Source organism: Lacerta agilis, chromosome 14 (genome assembly GCF_009819535.1).
Source record: "Lacerta agilis isolate rLacAgi1 chromosome 14, rLacAgi1.pri, whole genome shotgun sequence".
NCBI lineage: Eukaryota > Metazoa > Chordata > Lepidosauria > Squamata > Lacertidae > Lacerta > Lacerta agilis.
The window spans coordinates 17,177,097-17,204,931 of NC_046325.1; the positions used below are offsets into that span (position 1 = coordinate 17,177,097).

The window sequence follows — 27,835 nt, forward strand, 5'->3', positions numbered from 1 at the left end:
GCGCCCCGAGTGCAGCTCCCTGCCTTCCCCCTCCCTGCTTTTGCCTTCTTCCCATTAAGCTTTTTTTCTCTCCTTTCCGCTGGCCGAAATAAGCGACAGGATTTCAAATCTGGAAACGTAACACCTTAGCGGAAAAGGGTACCTCTGAACGTGTGCAGAGCGTCTCTTTCCCCCCCGCCCCGGGTTGAGAGGTGTGAAGCAGCCTTCCCCCGACTTGGTGCACATCAGGCGTCTTAGACTGCAACGAGCACCGGTCCTGGCTGGCATGGTTAATGGTCAGGGGTGATGGGAACTGGAGTCCCAACAACTCTAGGGTCAAAGTTTGGGGGAGGCTGGTGTAGAAAGTCCCCTGCCTTCAGCCCTGGCTTTGGTATAAATAATGTCAAGGCCTGGCTTAGGGTTATATGATGAGAGTACTTCTGAGCATCTAAGAAATGCTCCCCAGCCCTTATTTTAATGTTGCCAAGTCCTGGCTGTGAAGTGTATGGGGGTGGCATCTGCAGAGTATGTATTCTCTACCATTAAGCAGCTGCAACCGGCTCCACCCTATCTCTCTCTACACATACATGCAGGATCATGTGAAATTAGAAGGATCTGTTCCCTTTTATCAGCTAATGGTTGGGTTTGAGCCCCAACAGCTCTCTGTAAGATGAATGCTGCTCCAGGTCCACGCACAAAAACCGCATTATATGAGGCTAGCAGTTGTGAAATTAAAATGAAGGTTTGATGATCCCCCAGTTTGGCATGTGATTATGGCTAAAGAACGCTTTGCATGATAAATGTTAGTGTAGCAGCTACCCAGTAAATGGAACTTGCACTGCCTGCAGAAACATCCTCAAGGAAGTTGTAAAGCACATCTCAACTACTTCTGGCCTGAGATTGCTCTCTGTCACTAGATTAATTGATTAGTTATATGGTCCACACATACATTCTGCTTTTATGCCAAGTCGCACCAGTGACCATTCTCTCTGTCACGATAGTGCCTCTCTTGGCTGGCAGCCATTCTCCCAGGGTTCTCGGGTCCAGTTTATTAAGCTCTATTTCCACAGCAGATGTCAAAAATTCTGTGCCAAATTCCATGTATCAGTAGGATTGTGCTGATGATACAGGTGCTGTAGTGCTTTCCCTGAAAAAACGTCCCTGGTTCAAACTTCAGCAGTTTCAGGTGGAATTGGGAAAGGCTGCTGTTTGAAACATTGAAGAGCAGCTTCCAGTTTAGACATTACTGAGCAGGATGGACCAATTGTCTGAATAGATATTAGGCAGCTTCCTATGTTCCTTCTTAATATAATTCCACCTTTCACCTAGTGATGTAAGTCGCTTCCACTGTGCAAAGTTGAGCTGCTAGTTCCATCACCATCATATAATAATAACAACAACAATAATAACAATAAAAAAATTATTTATACCCCACCCTCCCCGGCCAAGACCAGGCTCAGGGCGGCTAACACTGAATATAAATAGAGTAAAAACATTAAAAACAAAACAAAGCAGTTGATTAAAATATAAGTTAAAATGCAGCTTAAAATGCAGCCTCGTTTTAGTTGTAGCCTATAGATCAAAGCCGGGGGGGGGACGGGGGACGTCAAATATTCACCGGGGCCAACTATCCATGCTGGTCCTACATGGGCCAGCAAAAAGAGCCGAGGGAAAATTCATATACAAATCCCATATAAGGGGTTCAATCAATCAATAAATGAGAGGGGGGGTTTAGACTGTGTCCAGCCCAAAGGCCAGGCGGAACAGCTCCGTCTTGCAAGCCCTGCGGAAAGATGTCAAATCCCGCAGGGCCCTGATCTCCTGCGGTAGAGCGTTCCAGTTGAAAAGGCCCTGGCCCTGGTTGAGGCCAATCTAACCTCCTCGGGGCTTGGGACTTCCAAAGTGTTGTTATTTATGGACCTTAAAGTCCTCCGTGGGGCATATAGAGATCAAATGCCACCATCTCTTATTCTTTTACTGGATAAATGATAACACAGATCAGAAACCTAGTTATGTTTGTAAGCATACATAGAAAGGGGGGAAACCTATTTTCTACCACGCTTTAACAGCTACCAGTCTACTTGTAGGACTTTGGAACCACCTAACTGCAGGCTGCTGTTTTCAGAACGGTATATCCTGTGTGACTATATAGAGAGTATATGGGTAAAAATTGTAGGAGAGGGAAACAACAGTGAGCTTACTGTAGTTGTGTGCTATGAACCTCCAAGCCAGACTGAAGACTTGGATGATGCCTTCCTACAGCAGATTACCAAACATTCAAAAAGGGAAGACATAGTGGTCATAGGAGACTTCAACTACCCCAATATCTATTGGAACTCAAACTCTGCCAATAATGTAAGGTCCAACAAATTCCTCCGTTGCCTCATTGACAATTTCATAGGTAGAAGAAGCAACAAGGGGGTCGTGATTTCAGAAAGTTTAAGGAACCGCTGGGTGAGATACCATGGTCAGAAATTCTCAAAAAGAAGTAAGTCCAAGGTGGATGGGGGTGACATATTGAAGGCACATGTGCAGACAATTCCAATAAATAAGAAATAAATGTAACTAAAGAAATGGATGTGACTACATAAGGAGTTTACTGATGAGCTGAGATTTAAGAAGGGCATGTATAAGAAATGAAAGGAAGGAGAAATCACAATGGAGGAGTATACACAAGTAGCCAACAGTTGCAGGGTGAATGTCAGGTGGGCCCAAGCTCAGAATCAGCTCCAGCTTTCATGAGAGATTGAAAATAATAATAGTAATGTTTATTCAGCTGTGTTCAAAACAAGAGGAAGAACAAGCAAGTGGTAGGTCCTTTGCATGAGAAATGCTGTTGAGTGGCAAAGAGAAGATGGAACTGCTCAACACCTACTTTTCTTCTGTCTTCACCCAAAAATAAATCAGTGCCCAACCTTGTGATGGCCGAATAAATAATTACAGGTAACTAGGGAAATGACCGCATGAAAGCCTGTATTCTGTGCTTGACACTGTAAATCAGCCTTTGCCAAACGTTGTGCCCTATATATGTTTTTGGAAGGCACTAGGTTATGCCTCTGAATACCAATTGCAGGGAATTGGCAGGTGGACTGAGTGCTGTTGTGCTTCATGTCCAGCTTGCAGGCTTCCCATGGGTGCCTATGGCTGGCCACTGTGAGAACAGGATGCTAGACTAGGACCATTGGGCTGATTCACCAGGCTCATATTAAGTTGAGGTTAGCAGAATATCCTGTATGAACGCTTCGTGGTTTATGAATGGTTTGGTCACACCCAACGACCAAACCATGGTGTGGCCATCCAGATGTTGCTTTGGTGTCATGCCTTCCCTCCTTCCCCTTGTATTTCTCCCCATCGCTACTTGGTCCAGGCGAAATGTATTTGCTGTTTTCAGATGATAATAATAATAATAATATTATTAATAATAATAATAATAATAATAATAATAATAATAATAATATTTATTATTTGTACCCCGCCCATCTGGCTGGATTTCCCCAGCCACTCTGGGCGGCTTCCAACAGAAATCAAATACAAAAATATCACACATTAAAAACTTCCCTAAAAAGGGCTGCCTTCAGGTATTTTCTGAATGTCAGGTAGTTGTTTATTTCCTTGACCTGTGATGGGAGGGCGTTCCACAGGGCGGGCACCACTACCGAGAAGGCCCTCTGCCTGGTTCCCTGTAGCTTTGCTTCTCGCAGTGAGGGAACCGCCAGAAGGCCCTTGGCGCTGGATCTCAATGTCCGGGCTGAATGATGGGGGTGGAGACGCTCCTTCAGGTATACAGGACCGAGGCCGTTTAGGGCTTTAAAGGTCAGCACCAACACTTTGAATTGTGCTCGGAAACGCACTGGGAGCCAATGTAGATCTCTCAGGAGCCATGCTGTGCCTGAACCAGGAAGTGAGGGAGGGAATTTTAACTGCGGGGAGACAGTGCGAGTCCAAGGCACAGTTCCAGTGTATTAACTGAGCCTTGTGTATGCTCAGAAGTAAATCCCACTGTGCTCATTTGGACTTACTCCCTAGTAAGCGTGTTTCAAGATTGCAGCCTTAGTCTTGATGTTATTCTGTTGGCTGCGTGGATGCATTATGCCCCCCTTATTTGCAGTTCCCACCCGATTTATCATCCACAAAGTGTACACAGTACAGTCATACCTCATGTTACGGCCGCTGCAGGTTATGTTCGGCGCAGGTTATGAACGCGCCAAACCCGGAAATACCGGAACGGGTTACTTCCGGGTTCGGCCGTTTGCCCATGCACAGACGCATCAAATGACGTCACACGCATGTGCAGAAGCGCTGAATTGCACAGCAAGCATGCGCAGACACAGCGCTCAGAATGCGAACGGGGCTCCAGAACGGATCCCGTTCGCATCCAAAGGTACCACTGTATAGCTGTGCGTGGAAGATCAGTTATGCCTGAAACAAATTTCCCTTTTCTGGGTTTCTCATTAGGAGGCTCTGGGACCGCTGTCCCCTTCCGTGCTCTTCTCCCGCCCCACATACACACTCCTGGGTAATTTTCCATTACTTCATTCTCTTGATGCTGCTTGGCTCCTTGCCCTGGTCCCCATCCTCCCGCCATCTCCAAACACCAGTCTGTCAAACACTGGCAGAGCGTGTGGTGGTGAAAGGAATGAGTCCTGGTCTAGGGAGAAGGTGCAGCTTCTGCCCGTGCGAGGGGTTCTACCTTAGGATTTAGAACTAATCATGGGGGAAGCTGTCAGCAAATGGGTTGCTAAGCCTTTCAGAAATGGTTTTGATTTGGAGCAGATCTCCAAGCCACAGAGCATGATGGAGGCACTTCACATACTAAGATTTCCACAGGTGGCTTTGGGGAGATTGACCTCACTTACCGGTAATTCTGCTGCAAAATAGAAATACGGTATGGAGATGTGATAGAAGTGAGTTGAGATGTGAGGGTTCTGAAGCACTTTGAAGATTGAAAGTTTGTGCATCCCACAGTTACGGAATTGCGGGGGCTGGAATTGGCTTCCTTTAAAAACACACACACACAAATGAAACTTTCTAGTCTTTAACATTGTGAAATTTCAGAAACCAGTGGGAAGGTTGAGGAGGGTTTCCTGTGGTGTTGGAGTAGTTCTTCAGTATTCTTTTTTTTAATAGCTCTTCGCTTCTCCCCGTGACCAGCTTGAAGCAAGATAAGTGATGTACTATGTGCAAACCTGTTTATTTTCCGTCAATTTCATTTATGCAGTTTGAGGAATCCACATTTTCCTGGGAGCAGGAATTTGGTTAACTTTGCATTGAAACTTTTTCTTAAAAGCAAACTCTTGAGTAATCACTGTGTGGAACCTTTTATTTCAAAAAGAGCCTGTGTGTTGTAGTCTTGTGGTTAGAGTGTCTGACTAGGACCTGGAAGCCCTGAGTTCAAATCCCCACTTCGTCATGAAGCTCACTGGGTGACCTTGGGCCTGTCATTCTCTCCCAGTAGCAAAGGATGAAGGGGCGGGGGGGGGGGGACAGCATTCATCTTATACTTAAGAGCACTCTCTTCATTAACCTTTCAGTTCCCGGGCATCTTTGGTGCAGGGCTGGGGAATGTGCAGTCCCTCCAGTGTTGTTGGACTCCAAGTCCCATCAGTCTCAGCTAGTGTGGACAGTGGTTGGGCATGACGCGAATTGGAGTCCAAGAACATCTGGAGGGCCACAGGTTCCCCATCCTTCTTTTAGCAGCTACATATGGCCACCCGTATTTATGGTCACCTGACATCCAGTTGGCCCCCACAACAAGAGCATTTGCATGAAAGCGAAACACATTTTTTTATTTATCCAGGCTTTGGGGTCATAGGTGGCAGTGATTTTAGTAAGGTGGCAGTGGTTTCCGTATGATTGCATTACGGATAATTGTCACTGCTGAGCTTAGTCAAAATTGCTGCGATCCTTTGGTTTTTAATTAATGGCTTTAACATTGCATTCTTACTGTGTGCATGAACCAATGCAGCGGTCCATAAACTGAACAGGTCCTAAACAACTGTTTAGATTGTTAGCTAGAGGTGGAGCATAAAACCAGCCGACTATCAAGCAAACAAATAAAAGACATAGGTAGGGTTTATCTATAAGTTTAATAATGCCTGGCTGGAGAATGCGGCACCACTGAACTGCTGCTGTCTTCTTGTTTTCTAAGCTGAACCAAGAGTCTTGTCTTCTAGCTGCCTCCCACTTGGCTTCGAGTCCTCTTGTTTCTTTGCAAACCCGTGAGTCCTCCGCTCGCCTTACGTTCCCAGAGTTATCCTTGTGCCTGTCCTCACTGCCGGGTTGCTCCTCTGATACTCCTCTGGCTTATGGCCAGGGCAGAAATTGGAACGGCCCAAACTTACTCTACCACGTTCTGAGAACGGCAGGGAGCGTGGTGGATTTTGAAGCCTGTTTCTGCAACGTGTTTTCCCTGGATTTTGGAAAGGAAAAAATAAGCCTGGGAGTTGGATGCAGGACCAGTTTCCAAGGTGTAGCCATAAATAGGCAGCACAACGGGCAGGCATGGGATTCTTAAGTTTTTTGTTTTGTTTATTTATCTTACGTTCTGCTCAGAAGAGGGAATGGGAAAGGAGAAGAGAAGAGAACAAGGGCAGGAGAGTCTCCTTCATTGCAGACCTGCCGTGGATTACATAACTGGCTTTCCTCAGGCTTGTAGAAGTCAAGGAATAAATCTCAAAATGGGTCCCAGGAACTCCAAAAAAAATTGATACTAAAAGGTGGTTCATGAATAAACACAACAAATCTACATGTAAAATGGATATAGATAGATGTGCACACACGAATGATGGCCACTGTCACATAACAATGACAACAATTTCTCCAAACACCTCATGTGGTTAGACAATATCTCCTGTTTCATACCTCGCCAGAACAAAAATGGAGAATTTTTCGCAGATGGCTGCTGTAGAACCCCTGATGGCCTCTTGTTTGATTTTCTTCAAAATTATGTAAATCTTGTCCATTTGGTATAGCTCTGCCACAAGTGCTTAATTGTCTTCTGAGTGCTTAGAAATGAAGAGAGTGTCAGATTAGGTTTTCCCAGTGTGTTAGAAGAATCCTTGGTGAAAACGCAGAGAGGCTAATGCATTCAGATATACCAACAATACTGTATAATCAAAATTCAGAAGACCCTATACATCTTGTGCCATAGAGGACTTTTCATCAGGGGACTACTGTATTTGTATATTTAGATTCTAAATATAAATGTTTCCCTGAAGAAGGGCTTTTGGAAGGTACAGTCTTTGGAACAAACAAATTTAAATAAAAGTCAGTTCCCCTCTGAATTCCAAAGAATGTACCTTCTAAATATACACGGTTCCCTTGACTTTTCTCAGGTGGGGGCTGCTGCTGAGAGGAGAGACTTGGGGTGTGGCAGAGACTTGGCCACGGTTTACCTCCGTGTTGCCTCCCATGGTTCCAGTGGAGTTAAAGTGGAGGTGCAGAGCTTGGGAAGGAGGATTCCTGAACTCATTGCGAAGAAGCAGGGCCTAACAAGGAGAAATGTAGCTCTTTCGCGGCACAGTCAGTCAGGGAATGTTTCCGAAGAGCTTCAGCCAACACCAGCCGGTCTCTCTTGTTTGTGGAAAATGAAATCTTTGCATTCCAGGCAGTGGCTATTAATATCAGTGCTCGGCTGGTTGGGTGAAACAGCCGGCATCTTTCTCCATGCCTAGTAACTCCTTCCCTAGTTGCACCCAGGCTGTGGGCAAGGATGACGGCATGGGGTCTCCTTTGTCCCAAAGCCCATGCAATGGAGGGTGGGAGCAGGGAGAAATTCCAGTGTGTCCCTTTCTCTTCAGGGGGATCCAATCATAAGTCCAGAGTGGGTACAGTTTGAACCAGGGTTCACCCAAACACAGCCTTGGAGCCCAATTTGAACATAGTGATTAAACACAGTGATTATCCTGCATAAATGGTTTGAGAATTTTAAAAGCAACAGGCTAGATCAAGGGTAAGGTAAAAAGGTAAAGGACCCCTGACAGTTAAGTCCAGTCGCAGACGACTCTGGGGTTGCGGTGCTCATCTCACTTTACAGGTCAAGGGAGCCAGTGTTTGTCCGCAGACAGTTTTTCCAGGTCATGTGGCCAGCATGACTAAGCCGCTCCTGGCGCAACAGAACACCGAAATAATAATAATATAATAATAATTTATTATTTGTAACCCGCCCATTGGCTGGGCTTCCCCAGCCACTCTGGGCAGCTCCCAAACGAATGTTAAAACAATACAGCGTTAGATATTAAAAACGTCCCTAAACAGGGCTGCCTTCAGATGTCTCTTAAAAATAGGATAGCTGCTTATTTCTTTGACATCTGATGGAAGCGTGTTCCACAGGGTGGGCGCCACTACCAAAAAGGCCCACTGTCTGGTTCCCTGTAACCTCACCTCTCGCAATGAGGGAACCGCCAGAAGGCCCTCAGCGCTGGATCTCAGTGTCCGGGCTGAACGGTGGGGGTGGAGACGCTCCTTCAGGTATACGGGACCAAGGCCATTTAGGGCTTTAAAGGTCAACACCATCACTTTGAATTGTGCTCGGAAACATACTGGGAGCCAATGTAGATCTCTCAGGACCGGTGTTATGTGGTCCCGGCGGCAACTCCCAGTCACCAATCTAGCTGCCGCATTCTGGATTAGTTGTAGTTTCCGGGTTTCCTTCAAAGGTAGCCCCACGTAGAGCACATTGCAGTAATCCAAGCGGGAGATAACCAAAGCATGCACCACTCTGGCGAGACAGTCTGCGGGCAGGTAGGGTCTCAGCCTGCGTACCAGATGGAGCTGGTAGACACCCGCCCTGGACACAGATTTAACCTGTGCCTCCATGGACAGCTGTGAGTCCAAAATGACTCCCAGGCTGTGCACCTGCTCCTTTAGGGGCACAGTTACCCCATTCATGACCAGGGAGTCCCCCACACCCGCCTGCCCCCTGTCTCCCAAAAACAGTACTTCTGTCTTGTCAGGATTCAACCTCAATCTGTTAGCCACCATCCATCCTCCAACCGCTTCCAGACACTCACACAGGACCTTCACTGCCTTCACTGGTTCTGATTTAAACGAGAGGTAGAGCTGGGTGTCATCTGCATATTGATGAACACCCAGCCCAAACCCCCTGATGATCTCTCCCAACGGCTTCATATAGATATTAAAAAGCATGGAGAGGACGGAACCCTGAGGCACCCCACAAGTGAGAGCCCAGGGGTCTGAACACTCATCCCCCACCACCACTTTCTGAACACGGCCCAGGAGGAAGGAGCGGAACCACTGTATAACAGTGCCCCCAGCTCCCAGCCCCTCTAGCCGGTCCAGAAGGATGTTATGGTCGATGGTGTCAAAGGCCGCTGAGACATCCAGCAGAACTAGGAAACAGCTCTCACCTTTGTCCCTAGCCCGCCGGAGATCATCGACCAGCGCAACCAAGGCAGTTTCAGTCCCATGGTGAGGCCTGAATCCCGATTTGTGCCTGGAGTTGTTCAGCAATCATCCGCTCAATCACCTTGCCCAAGAATGGTAGATTTGAGACTGGGCGATAGTTGGGACTGATGGGAGTTGGAGTCCAACAACTTCTGGAGTTGACTTAGCTGACTTTAAGTTAGATTGTGTAATTTGTCTCTTACGTTTCTTTCTCACACTAGCAAATGCAGACTGTCAGGGAGGGACCATTTCTCTTTTCTATTTTTTAAACTGCTTTATTGCTTTTGAAACTATAACACAAATCTCCGATCTCCCCATTGTGTTCCAAAATTACATTCTTTAGTTACGCACTTAACTTTATCTTCTCTTTGTTATTCTAATTACTTTAAATTTATAAAGTTGTCCTATTACTGTACACACAGAAACTCAATCAAGACCTGGCAACAGATTGATATTTTGGCAGTGTTCTTTTAGGTAGACTCTGTATATATCCCACTCTCTGGTAAATTTTTCATCTGTAACGTCTCGTAGCCTTGCTGATAGTCTCGCTAGTTCAGCATACTCTCAATTTATTTTGCCAGTCTAATTTTAATGGGATACCTTCTCCCTTCCAGCCTTTTGCGATTAGAATTCTGGCAGCTGCTGTGGTGTACATGAAAACTCTCCTGAACTTCTTTGAGATTTTGTTACCCGTAATTCCTAGCAGGAAGGCTTTGTGCTTTTTAGGGAAAGAGCATTTAAACGTTTTCTTAAGTTCATTATAGATCAGGCATGTCCAAAGTCTGTTTCGGGGGCTTAATCCGGCCCCTGTGGCAGTTTATTTCCTGGGGTAAAATCCCCCCAAAAGCTCAACAACTTTGGTCAGCCCTCACACATGTTCACTTCATCATATCTGGCCCTCTTTGAAAAAAGTTTGGGCACCCCAGATCATTTCCCAACACACTCTGATCTTTTTACAGTTCCACCACATGTGGATCAATGTGCCTTCTGCCTCAGGGAGGGAACATTTCTCATTGGGTAGAGCACATGTTTTACCTGCATATCCGGTCTTCAGTTAAGGGATCAGATGGTGGGAGAAGCCATACTCTGACTAGGATCCTGGAGAGCTACTGTTAATCAGGGTAGTTGTTGTAGGTTAAGATGGTTAAATCAACTCTCTCCAAAGAACCTAGGAGTCTTTTCTCCCTAATAGTCCTCTTCTGAGAGGACTCTGGAGTCTGATCTCCCAGTTCTCCGTGCTTTCATTCACTTGGTGTTTCTCTTTTTTGAAAATAACTCAAGATGACCCAAATTCTTACTTCAAGGCTGCTTGATACGATACACCCACATAACTGTCGCTTGTTGCCTGAACCAGTTTTATTCTGCGTGGTCTCTTGACTGCAAATCCAAAGCCTGTTATTAAAGGCAGATGAAATCTAGCAGAAGCTGCTGCCTTCAGTTCTGACGTCTTTTGTGTTGGAAGCAGAAAAGTAGCACAGCTGCATATTCCTGGCACTCGAAAAGACATCAAAGGCTCTTTGGTCCAAATTCTCTTCCTTTAACAACCCCCCCCCCCAAAAAAAATACATAAACTAGGACTCAAAAGAGGCTGCAGGTCTCTGTGACACTTTTTTTTAAGCATGTGGAATCCTGCAACACATCTGCTGTTCGGCATAGAATGTAGATCCGTGAGAATCTGAATTTAATCTTTTTGTTGTTGTTAAAAAAAGAAAAGCTGGTTACCCCTTTGCATTTTTAGGTGGATGTAATGATTGTCTCCTTTGCACACAACGCCACCAAATTATGGTTGATGCTACAAAACAGCATTGTTTGTGCACTCCCTAATGTATTGTTTCATCTCTAATGTAATTATTTCATCTTTGGCCCAAGCCATAGTTGGCATTTCACTCCTGTTCCCCGGTTAGAGTGCAGCCCAGTTGATGTTGTATCTGCTCCAAGACAAACTGTGGTTCACTGTTGCATCCAAACCAGCAAACTGTGGCTTTCAGTTGCAATTTAGAGGGCATGTACAAACCACAGTTTGCTGGTTGTGGTGTAACAGCAAAACATGGTTTGGCTTCTGGATCGAACACACTGCCGTTATGGACTATGCTGTGAGTAGGGAAGCTATGGTCCTTCTTTGGTCTTACCCATCTGCTCATGTGATATATCTCATTTCACCTTGCCCTGTCTGCACCAGGGGACTTGTGCCGCCTAATGAGTGGAGCATTTTTCAAAAACTGGCAGCTCCTAACTTGTGCTAAACTGAAAGTCAAACGACCAACCACTCCCCTGTGCAACTTGTATAAAATACATCAAAACATTCTAAGCGGAGCTCATGTTGCATAGAGACCAAGAGACTTAAGCTATGAATCAGGAACTGCCTGGTTCGAATCTTGCAGTGAACTTACTGGGTGGCCCCTCTCTATCTCAGCCTCAGTTCATCCATCTGTAACATGGGGCATTGTAATAAACTTACCTTGTCATGGGCAATGCGCACGAACTGCTTTGAACTCTTGAAAGTGATATGCCCATGTTTCCTGTTGTTTTTATTGCATGGCTGGGAAAAGCCACATCTCAGCTGGGCTGAGATGAAGTTGCCTTCAAATGAGCAATCAAGTGACAAACAGCATCTGCTGCTTATCCACTGCCGCCCTAGCACTGCGATACATTTCCCAAGCCAGGGAAATGTAATGCCAGAGTTTTTGTGCCTCCTGCAGCTTTCTCTCCCAAACCCTTAAGATTAGAAGGCAGAGAGAGAGAGAGAGCAGCAAATGGCAGCCACACTTTTTGTGCGTTTGAGAAAGGGAAGGGGTGCTTGTTGTGTCTGTACTGTCCCAAGTTTAGTTTGGGAATGGGCTGCGTTGGCCTTTTCAGACCTGGGATGTGCATTTTAGCCAAACATGTGTTTTGGGGACCCTCTTCAGAATTTCTTACCAAGTCTTGCTGGTGGCTCTGCTATGGTTCCCCCTATCTGACTGCATCCCATTAGGAGACCTGACCCACAGGTTGAAGCCCAATGATGTCTGCACCCAGGTTGTAAGTCCAGTTGAAGTTGAGAGGTGTAGGCAACCAAGTATTTAAAGGTTGTTTTACCCGTGCATGACCATCCTCCTGGAATATTGGAAAGGCCTGCTTCCTGTCCCTTTACTTCAGGGGGTGGGGATCCTGGGACCCTCCAGATGTTGCCCAAATATGGCTCCTGTCATCCCCGAAGAGTAATTCCAGCAGGGTGTACAGGCAGCTTGTCATGCAGAGATGAAAGAAGCAGCATCTGTTAAATTCCCCTTCTGCAAGGCATTTGTTGGTACAGGAGGTCTGCCCTCGTTTGCATCTGGTCACCATCCCTCTGTCTGCTCTCTTGGGGGGGGGGAGAGAGAAAGGGGGCAAACAGAAGCACTCTTCCTCCCTTTTTAAAGAGATGGTGATAATGCTGCCATGTGACTCACTTATGGATCACGGCAACAGGGGTGGGGATGAGGCCTGGACACCACTGGATATTCTATCTACACTCTTCCCCGAATGTTCAGCTTACTAGCTGCCGCCACCCGTTTTTCTCTTGAAAGTTTTTTGGGTGTGTTCACCTGTGGATAAGGAAAAGCAATAAGGGAGGATTCTCCCTGCCTGCTCAAGAAGCAGCTGGATTCTCTTGCCTACCATTTGTGGTGGGGGTGTTTGCAAAAGAATGCACAGGGTTAACTGGTCAGCACTGTGCCCTACATTATAAAATTAAATCATATTGTACCCCTAACACAGCTTAGCTACCGGTATTAACACATGGGGCTACCTGTATTTGTGCAAATACCAGTGACTTTGTGGGCCATCTTGTCAGGCCTCCTGCCCAATGATGACAGCATTGTCTTTCCATCCCCGTCCAGCCTCTCTTTGAAACCCTACATGGCCAGGAATTCATTGTGTGGCCTTTCCTGAGCAGCTTGTTCCTGAGCTGCAATCCTCTTAGCATTAGGAAGCTTTTCTTGATGTTTACCTAAAACCTGCCTCCCTATCAGGATTTCTCCCCACCACCAATTGACATTGCATTTTGGAGCACTGAGCTGGTTTGGAGACTCTGCAGGCTCCCAGAATGGAGATCACAGCTGCTTTGCTCTTGCCTTGTGTCTTTCACTGCAGTGCCAAGGCTTAGTTTAGCGTGCTGTCAGAATTGGGACTACCGGTTAAGCTCTCTCTTCATGGTTTGTCCTTGGCTACAGCTTACGGTTAGCGAGGAGAGAGCTTAACCGCGAATTCCAGCTCAGGCAACACGCTAAGACGAACCTTGGCTGGAGTGTGTTGTGCGAATCAGGCTACCAATAGAGGTGGGGATTTTCCGGGTGGGGGGTGGGGTGGGGATGAACTGGGAAGATTTTCTTATGCAAATTAGGGTGGTTTGCATAGTGTGTGTGTGTGATTTGCATCAGATTTTTTTCTGATGCCGAGATTAGATTTAGCGTGCTTATCTTACATCTATCTGGTAAACAAAGCTTTGGAAAAGTATCCGCATGTTAACTTTTTTGTCCTAATACACCACAAACATTTGACCTGGAGTATCTGAGGAGAAATTAAACCACACTTACTTCTTGTGGTTTAAATGTAGCAATCTGTATTGCAATACAGTACTTGTAAAAAAAAATGCAGTGGCAATCGGGTGTGCTTCCTATACATTGTTTGTTTAAATCTAAGAGGAAAACAAAAGTGCTGAAAACTAATAAATTTTGGCAGCTGAAAGAACTTTGCAGGATATGCTCATTTTCATACTCACTAGATATAATCACCTGGAAAACATTAAATGCAGCTTTGAAGCTGACAAGCTTGCCTCGTATTTGTAGTTGGTATTCATTTACTGTTACTAATTAGTCTATGAAAAGGAAGGATTTTTATTTATTTATTGGCAGAAAAGTAAAGCACTGGGGGAGGAATTTCGAAAAAAATTAATCTGCCCGAACCGTTGACTATAAAATTCCAAGGCGGCTGGGGTGTTATTTGGCCTACCATGTGGCAAATAAAAAGCTCTGAAGGGGTTTGTGGCATTCACTGCCCTTCTGCTCAGGGGCTGCCAGCTTCAGTCATCGCCTGCATTGCATGTCAAGGGGACAGTGGTGCTGTGGGGCATTTCCAGGAAAGGAGGGCAAGGTGCTGAGTGGGGCAGGAGAAAAGGAGCTCTTTTTGTTCAGGGGAACGAAGGTTCCTTAGGAACATGAGAAGCTGTGTTCCACCTACGTCAAACCATTGGTCCATCTAGCTCTGTATTGTCTACACTCTATGGTTTTAGACAGACAGGAGACTTTCCCAACATGGAGATGCCAGATCTGGGACCTTCTGTGTGCAGAGAACATGCCCTACCACTGAGCTTTGGCACTGTTACGGAGGAGAGAGAAACGGGGAGCTGGGAGCTTCCTTGCGACAAGTCTTCTGTCTTTCCCAGGCCTGCATTGATGAGAACATGGAGGTGGTGGAATTTCTGGTGGCAAATGGAGCCGACGTGAACCAGGCTGACAATGAGGGCTGGACTCCACTGCACGTTGCTGCTTCCTGCGGCTACATTGAGATTGCACAGTGAGTTTTTGGGCTGCAGGGGAGAAGGCCTTCCAAAACCATGCCAGCTCACGGATAACTTTATTGGCCTTGCGGTAGATAAACGTCTTTTGCCTGAAGTTATTACAGTAATAAATCTGCAGACCAGTCTTACGGTGCTTTTCACCTGGGGCTGAACGGCGGTCACAAAATCTACGCCCTTCCCAACACAGGGTAGCTGGATGCAGAAGGGGACAGGGCTCCTGTCCAGATTAGCAGGTGCCAGTCATCATGCACACAACTATCTAAGGCGCAGGGGGGAGGTTGCGGAAGCCAAGGGCAACCTGCATTAGGCTTCATTTCTGAGTTGGTGGTCCTTTCTCCTCACTGCATTTGAAAGGGAGGGAGGCTTATTGTCTGCAATCACGAGGCAAGGGCGCAAAGGATTCCGACACTTGGCAAGTGTCACCCCATGAGACGGGCTTTTGTGTGGCCTAATCTGGGATTGCGGGGGGGGGGGCTAAATGGGCCCATGGATCTGACCCTGGGCATCACTGTCTGGCCCAGATACCTCTTGGACCACGGTGCCAACATCGCTGCAGTGAACAGCGACGGGGACGTGCCATTGGACATTGCGGAGGCTGACAACATGGAGGCCTTACTGCGTTTGGAGATTGGGAAGAGAGGTAAGGAGAGAGCAGGCTGCCGCGCATGATGTAGCTCTGCTTCCTCTAATGCTCTGTCCCTCTGTAGACGCTTTCAGGGCTTCACCAGGCTTCTCCAACCAGCCCTCCAGGTTGCTGGGTTCCCCCCCTTCCTTAGGGGTTGGTGCTGCAGAAAAATTATAGAATCAACTTTGCAGGTTTTCACACACAGACACACACACAAATGGATTAATTAAATGGATCCTGGTTTACACCACAGGGTTGTAATATATGGCCCATCAAAATATTTTCAGCTTGGATTATTTACTGCAGACAGAGCGAAACGGCGACTTCCAAAATCTGGTAAGTTCTCTGGCTCTGGAACAGTTTAAAAATACAGTGTCTACCAAGATTATATTTGCACATATTTGCTTACTGTACATAATTTATTCTACATCGAAACCCAGTGAAGGTTAAGGATGGGGAACCTGGGACTCCTCAGATGTTGCCAGACTACAACTCCCATTGACCCATACTGCCTGGGGTTGATGGGGGTTGCAGTCCAGCCTCATCTGGAGGGCCACAGGTTCCCCATCCCTGAGCCATATGTGTATGATGTAATTGCGCCCTCCATCCATAATTGCATCATGCACAAATTCCTCAAAACAATGATGACTACATGTTTTTTTGGAAGGGGGGGACTTTAAAAGTATCCAGTTGCTAGGATTCCTCTGCATCGTTAGGAGAAGGCATATTTCTTCGCAGCTCTCTGGTGCAGCCGCAGCTGTTCAGATTTTGTAGTCGTTGCCTTCTCGGCTCTCCCGTGACGCCTCCTTCTCCTTTTCAGGGATAGATGTAGAAGTAGCCAAGCGAGAGGAGGAGGAGGTGATGCTTCGTGACGCACGCCAGTGGATGAACGGTGGGAAAATCTCTGACGAGCCGCACCCCAAAACAGGGGCCACGGCCCTCCACGTGGCAGCTGCCAAAGGCTACATTGAGGTCATGAGGTGAGAGCCTGGTCCTCGATTCCCCCAGCCCCAAGGGACATCCATTCCGAGCACATAAAACCCTTTTATACATCCCCTTTTGGAGCAGTAAATGGAGCCCCATGTCTCCCTCTCACAGTTTTCAGCTAGATGTCGAACATCATAGAAGCACATAGGTTTACAAAATGGCTGCCAACGTCACACCTCAGGTTCCTATTTGCCTCAACAGGTTTGGGCACTTGCCATACCCACTCTCCCAACCCAGGTGGTTAGTTGCACCACTTCTTCTGATTCCCCCCCCCCCATGCCTTGCCAAACATCCCCTGAGCAAAGGCGGGGCCTGGGGAAAAGCGTAGGCCAAGTCAATGCCAGTCCCCACCCCAGCCACCTGATGGTGACTCGGAGCCAATAAGAATCCAGGATCTCGGCATCCTGCTCCCAGCCATCTTGCTTTGAGCATTTGGACCCCTCCCCTCAGAAAAGAAGAAAAGAAAAAGAGAGATGACCCCAGGAGGTTTCCAGCAAGTTCCATCCTTGCTGCTTCTCTAACTCAATCACTCGCTCTTCCAAAAGTCCCAGTCTCCTGTCCCCCCTGTTCTTCCTTAACCTGCTCCCTGCCACGAGAACCTCAAATTCCTGGCCCTTAGTTATGCACACCTCGCAAAAGAATTCAGGAGAATTCTTGTCCCTGGATAATTTGGGACTCTTGAGTTCTGTATCTCCCTTGGACCACTGTTGTCCCAGCCCTCACAGAAGACCCTGTAGCTCCTGTATCCAGCACCGTCTTTGTTCTGTCCCATCCAGAGTCTGCCTTTCCCCTCTTTTGTCTATTAATATCTAGTTTTTCCATAAGGCACCCTGCCGCAGTCCAGGAAACCCCTGACCGCTGCTTTCTCTTGCCCCGTTGCAGGCTGCTCTTGCAAGCTGGATATGACCCCAATGTGCAGGACAAAGATGGCTGGGCTCCCTTGCATGCAGCAGCCCATTGGGGAGTGGAGGAGGCCTGTCGCCTCCTGGCGGAGCACTTCTGCGACATGGAGGCACTCAACAACGTGGTGAGAGCAAAGGAGGTGGCTGGTGTGTGTGTGTGTGTGTGTGTGTGTGTGTGTGTGTGTGTGTTGCAGAACCCAGGCTTCTTGTGGCCCCAGTTGGAAGAGCCCAAACAGCAGGGCTGGAGAGGACTTGGCGTTGCCCAAGGCATTGGAAAGGCCCTGCCAGTCAGAGTAGGTTAGCTGAGCTAAGTGGCCCAGCACTCCAGCCTGGTCTCAGGCAACTTCATACGTTTGCAACTATTCTTGGTGCAGAGGGGTTTCTAGGACAGCAAAATGAGGACCGTCACCATATTTTAAGGAAATCTTAATGGACTAGTGTCAAAGCATTCTGATGGGTCAATTAATTGTTTACATCTGTATGCATTTTCTTTTGAATAAAAAAATGGTTATGAAGGAGGCGAAAACATCAGGTTGTTTTTAGATGGTGCATTTCTGTGTCACAGCCGATAGCGTCGTGGACGAGGCTTGTTCTCTTTCACGAGGTGAGGGGGGAAATGCCTTTTCTGAAATGCCACCTGCATTTCTTACAATTGTGTCCTAAACAGGTTTTTTAAAATAAAATAAAATGTTGCCTCTTAAGGTTACAGATTTTTTTTCTTTTCTTTTCTTTAAAGAAATAGATTATTATTCTGCGTTGTTCAATTCAAGGTTTACAAAACCCAAAGGGGGAAGGAGATGTGGGAGGGTGGAATTCTAAATCTGCTGACTGCAGCCACAAATAGAAGCCTGTGGATCCTGCAAAACGCTGGAGGAAGGACAGAGACCTGGAAAGGCTTGATTTGGTTGTGGGGTACAACAGAGGAGAATGTCTTGAAATGGCTGGGGATGTTTCTCCCATCTTAAAGGGTTGCCCCCCTTAAGCTGTGAAAGGGTGTCCCCTTATTTCTCGTTCCCCTCCCCTCCAGATTATTTTCTGCAAGGGCTATCCCCTTGCTTAGAACCAGAAGCCCTCCGTTTGTACCTACCTAGGTGGGTTTATTTCCTTCCTCATTGAAAACAGCAGCCAGTGGGGAAGCAGGTGGGGAATCAGTGAAACTCGTGGAGGAGGGAGGAAGGCGGGACAGCTGGTGAGTTGAAAGAAGACGCATCTACACCAGGGGGGAAGCTGCTTCACCCACCATGCTTCCCAGTTTTATTCTGATGGCAAACCTTGACAAAAGGAGCCCTTCTCAGTCCCAGCTGTTTCCTCCCCATCCTAGGGCCAGCGTCCCTGCGACCTTGCGGATGAGGATACTTTGGCTCTGCTCGAGGATCTCCAACGCAAGCAAATCGACGTGAGTGACTTTTCTTCTTACCCTTCTCTCTCCCCCCCCCACCCCCCTGTGTGGCAGATACAACAGAATCGGGACTGCTGCCTTGGGTGTATGCGGAAGGTGCATGGCGCATGAAGCCCTCGCTCTTGTGTGGAGCTAGACAGCGTTTGAACGCCTTGTTTCTGGAATGGGAAGGATACCTTGCAGGTGCCAATTTGAGGAGTTGGGCTGAGGGAGGAGCTGCTTTGGGGGAAGCTTGCAAGACCCCTAGTCCCAAATAGAAGCAACAATCAATGAAATGCTTGTGTCCCATCATTGCTGCTGTCAATCCCATTAAGAGGCTGTCGTGCGGGTGGCATTATGCTGTGTGTGCGCTTCACGAATGTCTTGTGCTAAAATTTGGGGTACATAAAGGTGTCCCTGGGCCAAAAAAACAACAACCTGCGTCTTGACCCTTTTCACAGGCAGGTCCTTGTGGCTCCCACCGTCAGCAGTTAGTCAGGCAGTGACAGAGAAAGACACCCTTTACTTCTTCCGTCAGCTCCCTTAGGGCTGCTCACCTGGCACCTCACCTGATGAGTTTTAGGCGCCAGCTGAAGACATTTCATTTGCCCAGGTGCTTAATGAATAGTTGCGATTTATCTAGGACTCCCATCTTAACAGCTGCTGTGTGTGTGTGTGTTTACATAGATGCATGTATACACACACAATATTTTAAGAGGTGGTTGTATGCTAATTCATTAAACTTCAGGGGTAGTTTTTCTCTCCTGCCCCCCATCACCCTTTATTGGGTGCATTAGGACAGACAAAAGTTTCTTGCAGTGGCTGACTAGACTCACCCAGACCTGTGTGTACTTTGCAGTTTTAAAAAGACCATAATTCAGCACCAAGTGGAGCTGATTTCTGTGTTGGCCGTGTATATGGCATTCAGATGAAGCAGCAGCCTATATTTTCTTTGTGTAACTGTTTCCTCTCATCATGGGGGCATGGGTTAAATTTTTGTTCCCTTCCCAGAATTTTTTTCAATTGACTTTTAAAAAAATAAATGTTTGAGGCGGGCAGGGGAGTCTCAGCCTTGGTTAATGTTATTTTACACAGCCTTCCAAACCTTGTGCAGCATCGGCCACAAGAGCAGAAAGTAGAGAGGAACAGCAATGACCCCACAGGGCAGGAGGTCAGGGAGCGAGGCCAATCCCTCCTGTCAGCTTAATTTGAGTTTCACCAGCCCAGGGCAGCATTTCTGAAACTGCAGGGTGGGCCTCCTCAGAGCGACGGCTGCTGGCGTAGCCCACATGCCTCCCTTTTCCAGTGCTCCCGGCAAAAACCTACCACGGCGAGAGAGGCTTGTTCCCAAGGGGATGGAAAGCAGCACGGGCTTCTCCCGCCCGCCTGTCAGCTGCATGCTCTTTTTCCAGCAGTGGACTGAAACCAGATCAGCCTCCCGGCCCTTTGGAAGCCTTAAAAGGGCTTTCTCCCCACCTCTGGTAGTTTTCCTGTGAGAACCAGTCTGAGAGAGCCAGGTTGTAAGCCATAAAGAGGGAAAGAAGCCTCGACACACAGGACTTCAGCTCAGGCTGCATGTGAAGAAGCAAGGGGCTGGAGCAGCTTCCCAACAGGGAAAGGCCTGGAGCAACCCTCACTCACCTGGCCCCTTCCAGGTGTTGTTGGAGGGCGCTGGCTGGGGGTGATGGGAGTTGTAGTCCAACAGCACCTGGAAGGCACCAGATTGGCAAAGCCTGGCCTTAAAGCGTTTGGGGCATTTTGATTTAGGGTAAGGTTACCAGATGTCCCCATTTCCCGGGGACAGTCCCCAGATTTACAAATCCATCTATTTAGTGGGAAGTTGAAAAGTGTCCCCGGATTCATTGAAAAAAAATCTGGCAACCTTAATTTTGGGGGACATGGTGGAGGTTTCCAAAATCACATGTGGCGAAGGTGAGAAGCCTGTGGTGCCCTCCTGGGTTTGTTGGGACTCCCAGCTCTTATCAGCTCCAGGCAGCGAACCAGATTTGAGTTCAGGTTGATTCTCAAGCTGTTTTGAGAGCCTTTTGCGGTTGTAGAGCAGAACATAAGTATTGTGGCACTGATTTCACGTCATGATGGCTGTCTACGCTGCCTCCACTTCCAGAGAACATAATGTAATACTGAATACTTGTGACTGGGGGTGGGGGGGGGAAGGTTGCTGCTGTTTCCTCTTCGTAGGCATCCCTGGAGCACCTGTCTGGTTGCTGCGGGACCATGAAAAGAGCCCTGCTTGATCAGACCGAAGGAGCACCAGTGTCCTCGATGGGCCACTCTTCTGATCCAGCAAGGCTCTTCCTGTATCCATGACCATCCCCGTGGCGGACCTTCCTTAGCTCCTAAGCCGTGCAAGTACTGTGCTTCTACTCTGCTGCACTCAATGCAAATGCCAACTGTGGGCACATCTGCGCTTTTATTTTCCCAAACGCATCGCCCTCCCCCTTAAATTCAGCAGCAGCGCAGCCCATTTCAGTATCGATTCCCGCAGCCTGTTCGGTACAGATCTCGGCCGTTACTGCTCTTCTCCATTTTGGCGGATCCAGAAGCCTCGGGGCAGTGCTCTCGCCCCAGGTATGTCTGCCCAGAAGGGCAGATGCCATTGCCCTCTGCTACCCTGGCAAAATCTGTTCGTCGTTACAAAGGTCACATAGCCAAAGGGAATGAGAGCTTGACCCTCACCCCCCCATCTCTCTCCACATAACCTTCAGCTACGCAGCAAGAAGGAAGCTCATCTGAAGCAGGCAGTGATTGACACCAGCTTGGAGCAGCCCCCATCGTACACGAGCAAGCACCGGAGGTGAGGTGTGGGTGTGGGTGGCATTTGTCTCTTAGGCTCCCAACCTTTTAATGCCACATTTCTGGTTCTAAAGCCTGCCGCTTCCACCCTTGCTCCCAGCCGTCATTTCCCATGAGTTGGCAAAGGCCCTGGCTTGCAACTCTTTCGGCTATCGGTTCTTTTAATCTAGGGTGCAGCTTAATGGCTCAGCGGTATGGGAACAGGCGCATGCGAACCCCACGCCAAGTGCACATTGCAAAACAGGTTTAGAGAGAAGTCTTTATTTGGCGTGCAGCAAGTTTGGCAGCCCGGTTTGCTGCAGAAGTGTTTACTGTTACAGACTGCAGACATCAGTTTGGGCTATCCAACTGTTTTGTGGTTACAGACGTCGAGCCTGTACAAATTGCAAGTGTCTCCCGCCGTCCCACAAACATTAGCAGGGAAGCAAAGCCTCTCCTGTTAGCAGGAAGCATCAGTTCGCTTGCCTCAAACTTGCGTTGGTTGGGCATTTCGTTACGAGACGTCTCCAAGGCAACCTCGGTGGTTGTTTTCTAAAAGCAAGCCATGCGCTAGCTCGCGCATGTTCAGACATGGAGGTCATGTGCCAGCTCAGACACCTCTCCCCTGTGTGAAGTTATGAAGCGTGTGAAGTGCAAGGTTTGGGGGCGCAGCCTCCACATTGCCCGTTGAGTTGTAGATACTCCTGTTGTTGTTGCTCAGTCGCATCGCAGGCCTGAGGATCAGAACAATCTTGATTTCCACTGATCTGTCTGTCAGCTGCTGCGAGGGCCTTTTTGGCTGAAGAGCAGGAAAATATTTAATACGGAAATACAGGTGTACGGCACTTCCAGGATTGGCACATCGGAGCAAGCCCTTAGGCTTAGGTTGGTTGGCAGCCCCTTGCGTGGTATGAAAGCCAAATTTCAGGAGAAATGGCATGTCGTCATGTGCCTGAGTTGTCTTGCGTTCTAGAGCAGCTGTTCATGCAAGAAACCAGTGTCCCCCTGTAGGGCAGCTGCCATGAGGCCATGCCTGGCCTAAACCAGTTCACCAGAGTATGCCAGCCCAGCCCATGTAACTTATAAGCCCAGCCTCTCTCATCTCGAGATCTCCGCTTCAACCCGAACATAAATAGGGAAATGAGGGCTGTTGGAACGAAGCAGTTTGTCAGTGTGGCTGAAGTTTGCAACCTTCCAATGGCTCCCATTGGCTCTGTCTGGGCAAACACGCCATTGATGTCATTAACTGCGGTGGGCTGAGCAACTTAGCTTCTTTTGAAATGATCCACTTTCCTTTGGCGCCCTTAACTCCCCGCATCTCCTCTCTGCTTCTTAGGAGCTCTGTGTGCCGCATGAGCAGCAAGGAGAAGATCTCCGTCCAGGACCAATCAAAGGAGCGCAAGACCCTGGGGACCATTGCCGTGGGCGAGGAGGAGACCAGCTCTGCCTCAGAGGGGGAGGAGGCGCCACATTCCAATGGTAGGCGGAGCTATGTGGTGGGCAGTGGCCCTCATTGGCCCAGATCTCGGAAGGGTCTGGCACAGCCAGTTAGATACTAACTGCTTTCTCTCCTTTGGCAGAGGTGAAGGCCGCTCCCCCAACAGACAACAGTGCAGTGAATGGCGTCTCCGTGACCCCTGTCAGCCCTGTGTCCCCCAGTCCCATGGGGCAGAAGGTGAGGTTTTGCTCACCTGCATGAACTCTTAGCTTCTGCCTTAGGTGAAAAGGGGGGGGGGGTTGGCACATCTCCATGCCTCGCCCCCCTCCCCCATTGTCCCTGTCACCTTTCACAGTGTAGGCCTGGGAGCGAATGGACTCCTGTCAAAATCCTGCTCTTGAGAATTGAGAGGTGACAAGCAGCAGGGCCTCTTAAAGAGACGTTTCCAATCGCTTTTGCATTCATGGTTTTTGGACTTGAGGCTTCAGGCCTCAGCTTACCCGTCTTGAGTAGTCACTTCACTAAGGGGTTCTCTTGGGAGGAGGCAGAATGAAGAGTGAAGGTAGCTAGGGCTTCTATGTCCTGGGAACCAGGACTCATAGTTCCTATGGAATCGGGATTTGGACACAGGGGGAGCAGACAGCCACAAGACCTCGGTCCTATACAGGGTGCTACTTGCCTGTTAAGGACTAGCTTCTTTTCTTTCCCCTCTCAGTTGGCTTTTCATGGGTCCTTGCATGAATGCACCCCTCCCCTCTGCCACGCAACACTTGCTGAGTCCCCATTTATAACTTCTCCTGTCTTAACACGCCAACACATTCATCTTGCATGCTTGATTAACCAGTCACCTCTCTTGCATCTACCCTGTGATGAGGCCAGAATGACCGTCATCCTGTTTGGGACGCCAGCACAGGCAAGTCTGGCAATCTGATCGGCAGGTGACTCTCCAAGAAGAGGCCTCCTAAATAAGTTGGCGGAGTTGGTTGGGCCTTGGGCACACGGACATTCTGTTGCCTGGTCGGCCATCCTTTCCACCGCATGCCATTTCTGCCTGCACTGTGTGAAATACGTAGGACTTTTTGTGTTTTCTTTTTCTGCCTTTGTTTTCCTTTTTCACATTTCCTCGTATGCCTTCCATCCGCTTCTGGCTTGCACCTCGTCCCGCTTCTTGCTTCCTTCCGCCTGCCCACTCCAGCCACAGTTTGCCTTCATCACCCCTGTTCTGCCCATCCCCAGCCCTCTGGGGCCTTCCATGTGGCGGCAAAGCTTGCGCAAAACAGGGATCATTCTGGTTCCCCAGAAGGAGCAAAAAGCTGCAGTGAGTGTCCCATGCAGATGCAAGGGTGTGTGTGTGTGTAGAGAGAATGTGCCATTGTGGGTCTCGTTTTCCCCATTAATGACCTGGCACAATTGTCTCTTGAGCTGGTACCTTCCAGATGTCGGGCCACAGTTCCCATTATTCCTGTTGGCCATGCTGGCTGAGGCTCATGGGAGTTGGAAGCCTTACATCTGGATGGCACCAGGTTGGAAAAGACTGGCATCGTGAGACCAAGGCCTGAAAAGAAGCTGAGCATTCTCTTGCCTGGTGAGTCACCACTGGCTGTGTGTTTTGAGAGCTGCTTTAATCAGATTATCGTGGCGGACCAGGCCCCACTCCTGGTTGGGCGGCTTTTGCAGGGGCCTTCAGTACCTCCAGTCCAAGCCACTGCCGCATATCGCAAACTCGTTCTCAGAGCGCCAACCCGTGTACATACAAGAGAGAGGTATTGGGAGACTGGAGGGAAACCTCAAGAAATTATTGGGGTGCGGGGGAACTGTGGCGGGTTCTAAAAGTGTCCCATAGTGGGCATGAAATGATGACTGGCCGTGGGGGGATGGGGTGGCATTGTTGGGGGGAAAGAACTGGAGTATCCTTGAAAGGGGCCTGAAAGGCTGGCTGGAACCCAGGAACAGGAGGATTCCAACCATGCAACGTTTTATTGCAGGTCCCTCTTGTATTTCCTAGAAATGGGGAGTACTTGGGATGACCATAGGCTTTTAAACATATGCCAGCGAAAAACCTGAAAGCCTCTTTTTTGGCCACCGAGTGGAACTGGGCTAGGTGGGTGTTCAGTCTGATGTGTGCAGCAGGGGCAGCTGGTGCTTTGTGGTTTCCCGCGAGTGCAGGTGTGGGGTTTTATTTCTATCTGCAGAGAAGGGGGTTCCCCCTGCAGATATACAGTGGTACCTCGCAAGACGAATGCCTCGCACAACGAAAAACTCGCTAGACGAAAGGCATTCGCTAACCAAAGGGTGACTCGCAAGACGAATTTTTCTATGGTCATGCTTCACAAGACGAAAATTTCAATGCATTCCTATGGGAATTAAATTCCTATGCATTCCTATGCATTCCTATGGTCGTGCTTCGCAAGACGAATTTTTCGCAATACGAAACGACTCGCAGAACGAATTAATTTCGTCTTGCGAGGCACCACTGTAAGATTGCTGATACTTGGGAAGAGAGGGAGAAAGAGGTAGAAGTTGAAAGTGAGCTGTTTGTGGCCTGTGGCATGGTGTGCTTGAGGACCAGGAGTCTGGTGGGCTACTTAGCGGGGAAATACTAGGTTGGGGGCAGAGGCTGCTGGGAACCTGGGCACAGATAGCAGCACGGCTCGGCGTGAGCCTGCCTGAGCGGAACGGGGAAGCCTGGCCGCCAAGCCCAAAGGCTTCCTGCGAAGGGAGGCGGTGCGGAATGTGTTGCTGAGAGGGCTGCGGTCCAAGCCTTCCTCAGCAGGGAAGCCGATGCAAACTTCTCAAAGCTCAGCAACTTCCTGACCAGCTTTCGATGCTCCGTTCTGCCAAGGCAGCTTTCCAGGCCTGCTCACCTGCCATGAACTCTGTTCTGAAAGCTTTCCAAGATTCCCCAGGGCGGATGCATTATGATGTGGCTCTTGATGGTCCTCCTCATTAAAAGCGTTGGCTGCTCTGCTTTGGAATGCCGTCAGCAAGGGCCGCCGGTGGGGGTGGGAAGCAGGGAGGGGGAGCTCAGGGCAGCCTCATTTTGGGCCGCATCAATAGGAGTATAGCATCTAGATCAAGGGAAGTAATAGTACCACTGTATTCCGCTCTGGTCAGACCTCACCTGGAATACTGTGTCCAGTTCTGGGCACCATAGTACAAGAAGGATACTGACAAGCTGGAACGTGTCCCGAGGAGGGCAACCAAAATGGTCAAAGGCCTGGAAGCGATGCCTTATGAGGAATGGCTTAGAGAGCTGGGTATGTTTAGCCTGGAGAAGAGAAGGTTAAGGGGTGATATGATAGCCATGTTCAAATATATAAAAGGATGTCATATAGAGGAGGGAGAAAGGTTGTTTTCTGCTGCTCCAGAGAAGCGGACACGGAGCAATGGATTCAAACTACAAGAAAGATGATTCCAGCTAAACATTAGGAAGAACTTCCTGACAGTAAGGGCTGTTCGACAGTGGAATTTGCTGCCAAGGAGTGTGGTGGAATCTCCTTCTTTGGAGGTCTTTAAGCGGAGGCTTGACAGCCATCTGTCAGAAATGCTTTGATGGCGTTTCCTGCTTGGCAGGGGGTTGGACTGGATGGCCCTTGTGGTCTCTTCCAACTCTATGATTCATTTTGAGAGAGGCCGCCCAAGTGCATGGAGGTGGGAGGTGGCCCCTGGCTTGGCATTCGTTGCAGCCCTGACACTTGTACATCCCCCACATGCCATGTTGGACTTTGAGGCTAAATATCCATATACACCCTTCCTTGTTGCAACCTTGAGTGAAGGGTTGCTTGTTAGCACTCCCAGGATACGCTGCAAGTATGTCATGCAGAGGAGAGAGGCCTCCATAGCTTCTCTGTTTAATAGAAGCTGTTCCACAGTTCTGGGCAGATCTCTCTTGTGAGTGTGGTAGGAAAGCTACAGAGCTGCATCCACCCAATTGAGCCAAAATCCAGTCCTTTAACGTACTTCCGTGCCAAGTCTTTGGCCTGGAATATGCAAAGCAATAATGAAATGTCTCTTGAGCATGTGCAGGGTGGCTTTCTCCCAGCAATCATGGCAGCATGCAAATCTTTTTGAGTTGAGGATTCCAGGGGGTTGGCGGCTTTTACCTTCCCTGTAGTGCCTCTTGTTTGGAGAAATCAAGGCTGGGCACTTGCTTTTAAATCTGTCTTCCTGTAGAGACAACCCCAGGAGGCCTGGCTCACCCCTAGTTGGCTGCACAGCCCCCCAAACTCTGACCATGCCTCTGTTGCATAGGTGTTGCTTCCTTCCCAAGGGAAATCGGGAGGTCGTGTGCACCCTGCTGAGCCCTCTTTTCTTGATTTGGGACTTATCCTTCATCTCCACTCTAGTCCTTCTCCTAGATCAGAGTTTCCCAAACTTGGGTCTTCAGCTTTTGGGGGGGGGGGGCTAAAACTCCCATCATCCCTAGCTAGCAGGACCAGTGGTCAGGGATGATGGGAATCGGGGGTGCAGGAAGAAGAAGAAGAAGAGTTTGGGTTTGATATCCCGCTTTTCACTACCCGAAGGAGTCTCAAAGCGGCTAACATTCTCCTTCCCCTTCCTCCCCCACAACAAACACTCTGTGAGGTGAGTGGGGCTGAGAGACTTCAGAGAAGTGTGACTAGCCCAAGGTCACCCAGCAGCTGCATGTGGAGGAGCGGAGACACGAACCCGGTTCCCCAGATTACGAGTCTACCGCTCTTAACCACTACACCCTGTGTGGCCCGCCCTGAGTGTCATCCTTGAGGGGGGTGACAAAATGGCACACCGCGGGGGGCAGCACATACCGTGGGGC

At 48.6% G+C, this 27,835-nt stretch overlaps 1 protein-coding gene across 5 annotated transcripts in view; it reads left to right on the forward strand.

The window, feature by feature from the left end:
* PPP1R12C (protein phosphatase 1 regulatory subunit 12C) overlaps window positions 1–27,835 on the forward strand; it is a 42,170-nt gene that overhangs the window by 470 nt on the left and 13,865 nt on the right. For all 5 annotated transcript variants that reach the window (XM_033168878.1, XM_033168877.1, XM_033168879.1 and 2 more), the window contains exons 2-9: window positions 14,786–14,916; window positions 15,442–15,560; window positions 16,366–16,525; window positions 17,415–17,559; window positions 18,756–18,830; window positions 21,539–21,627; window positions 22,942–23,084; window positions 23,186–23,280. In XM_033168878.1, the coding sequence (XP_033024769.1) occupies window positions 14,786–14,916; window positions 15,442–15,560; window positions 16,366–16,525; window positions 17,415–17,559; window positions 18,756–18,830; window positions 21,539–21,627; window positions 22,942–23,084; window positions 23,186–23,280 (957 nt within the window). The remainder of the gene's footprint in view (window positions 1–14,785; window positions 14,917–15,441; window positions 15,561–16,365; window positions 16,526–17,414; window positions 17,560–18,755; window positions 18,831–21,538; window positions 21,628–22,941; window positions 23,085–23,185; window positions 23,281–27,835) is intronic.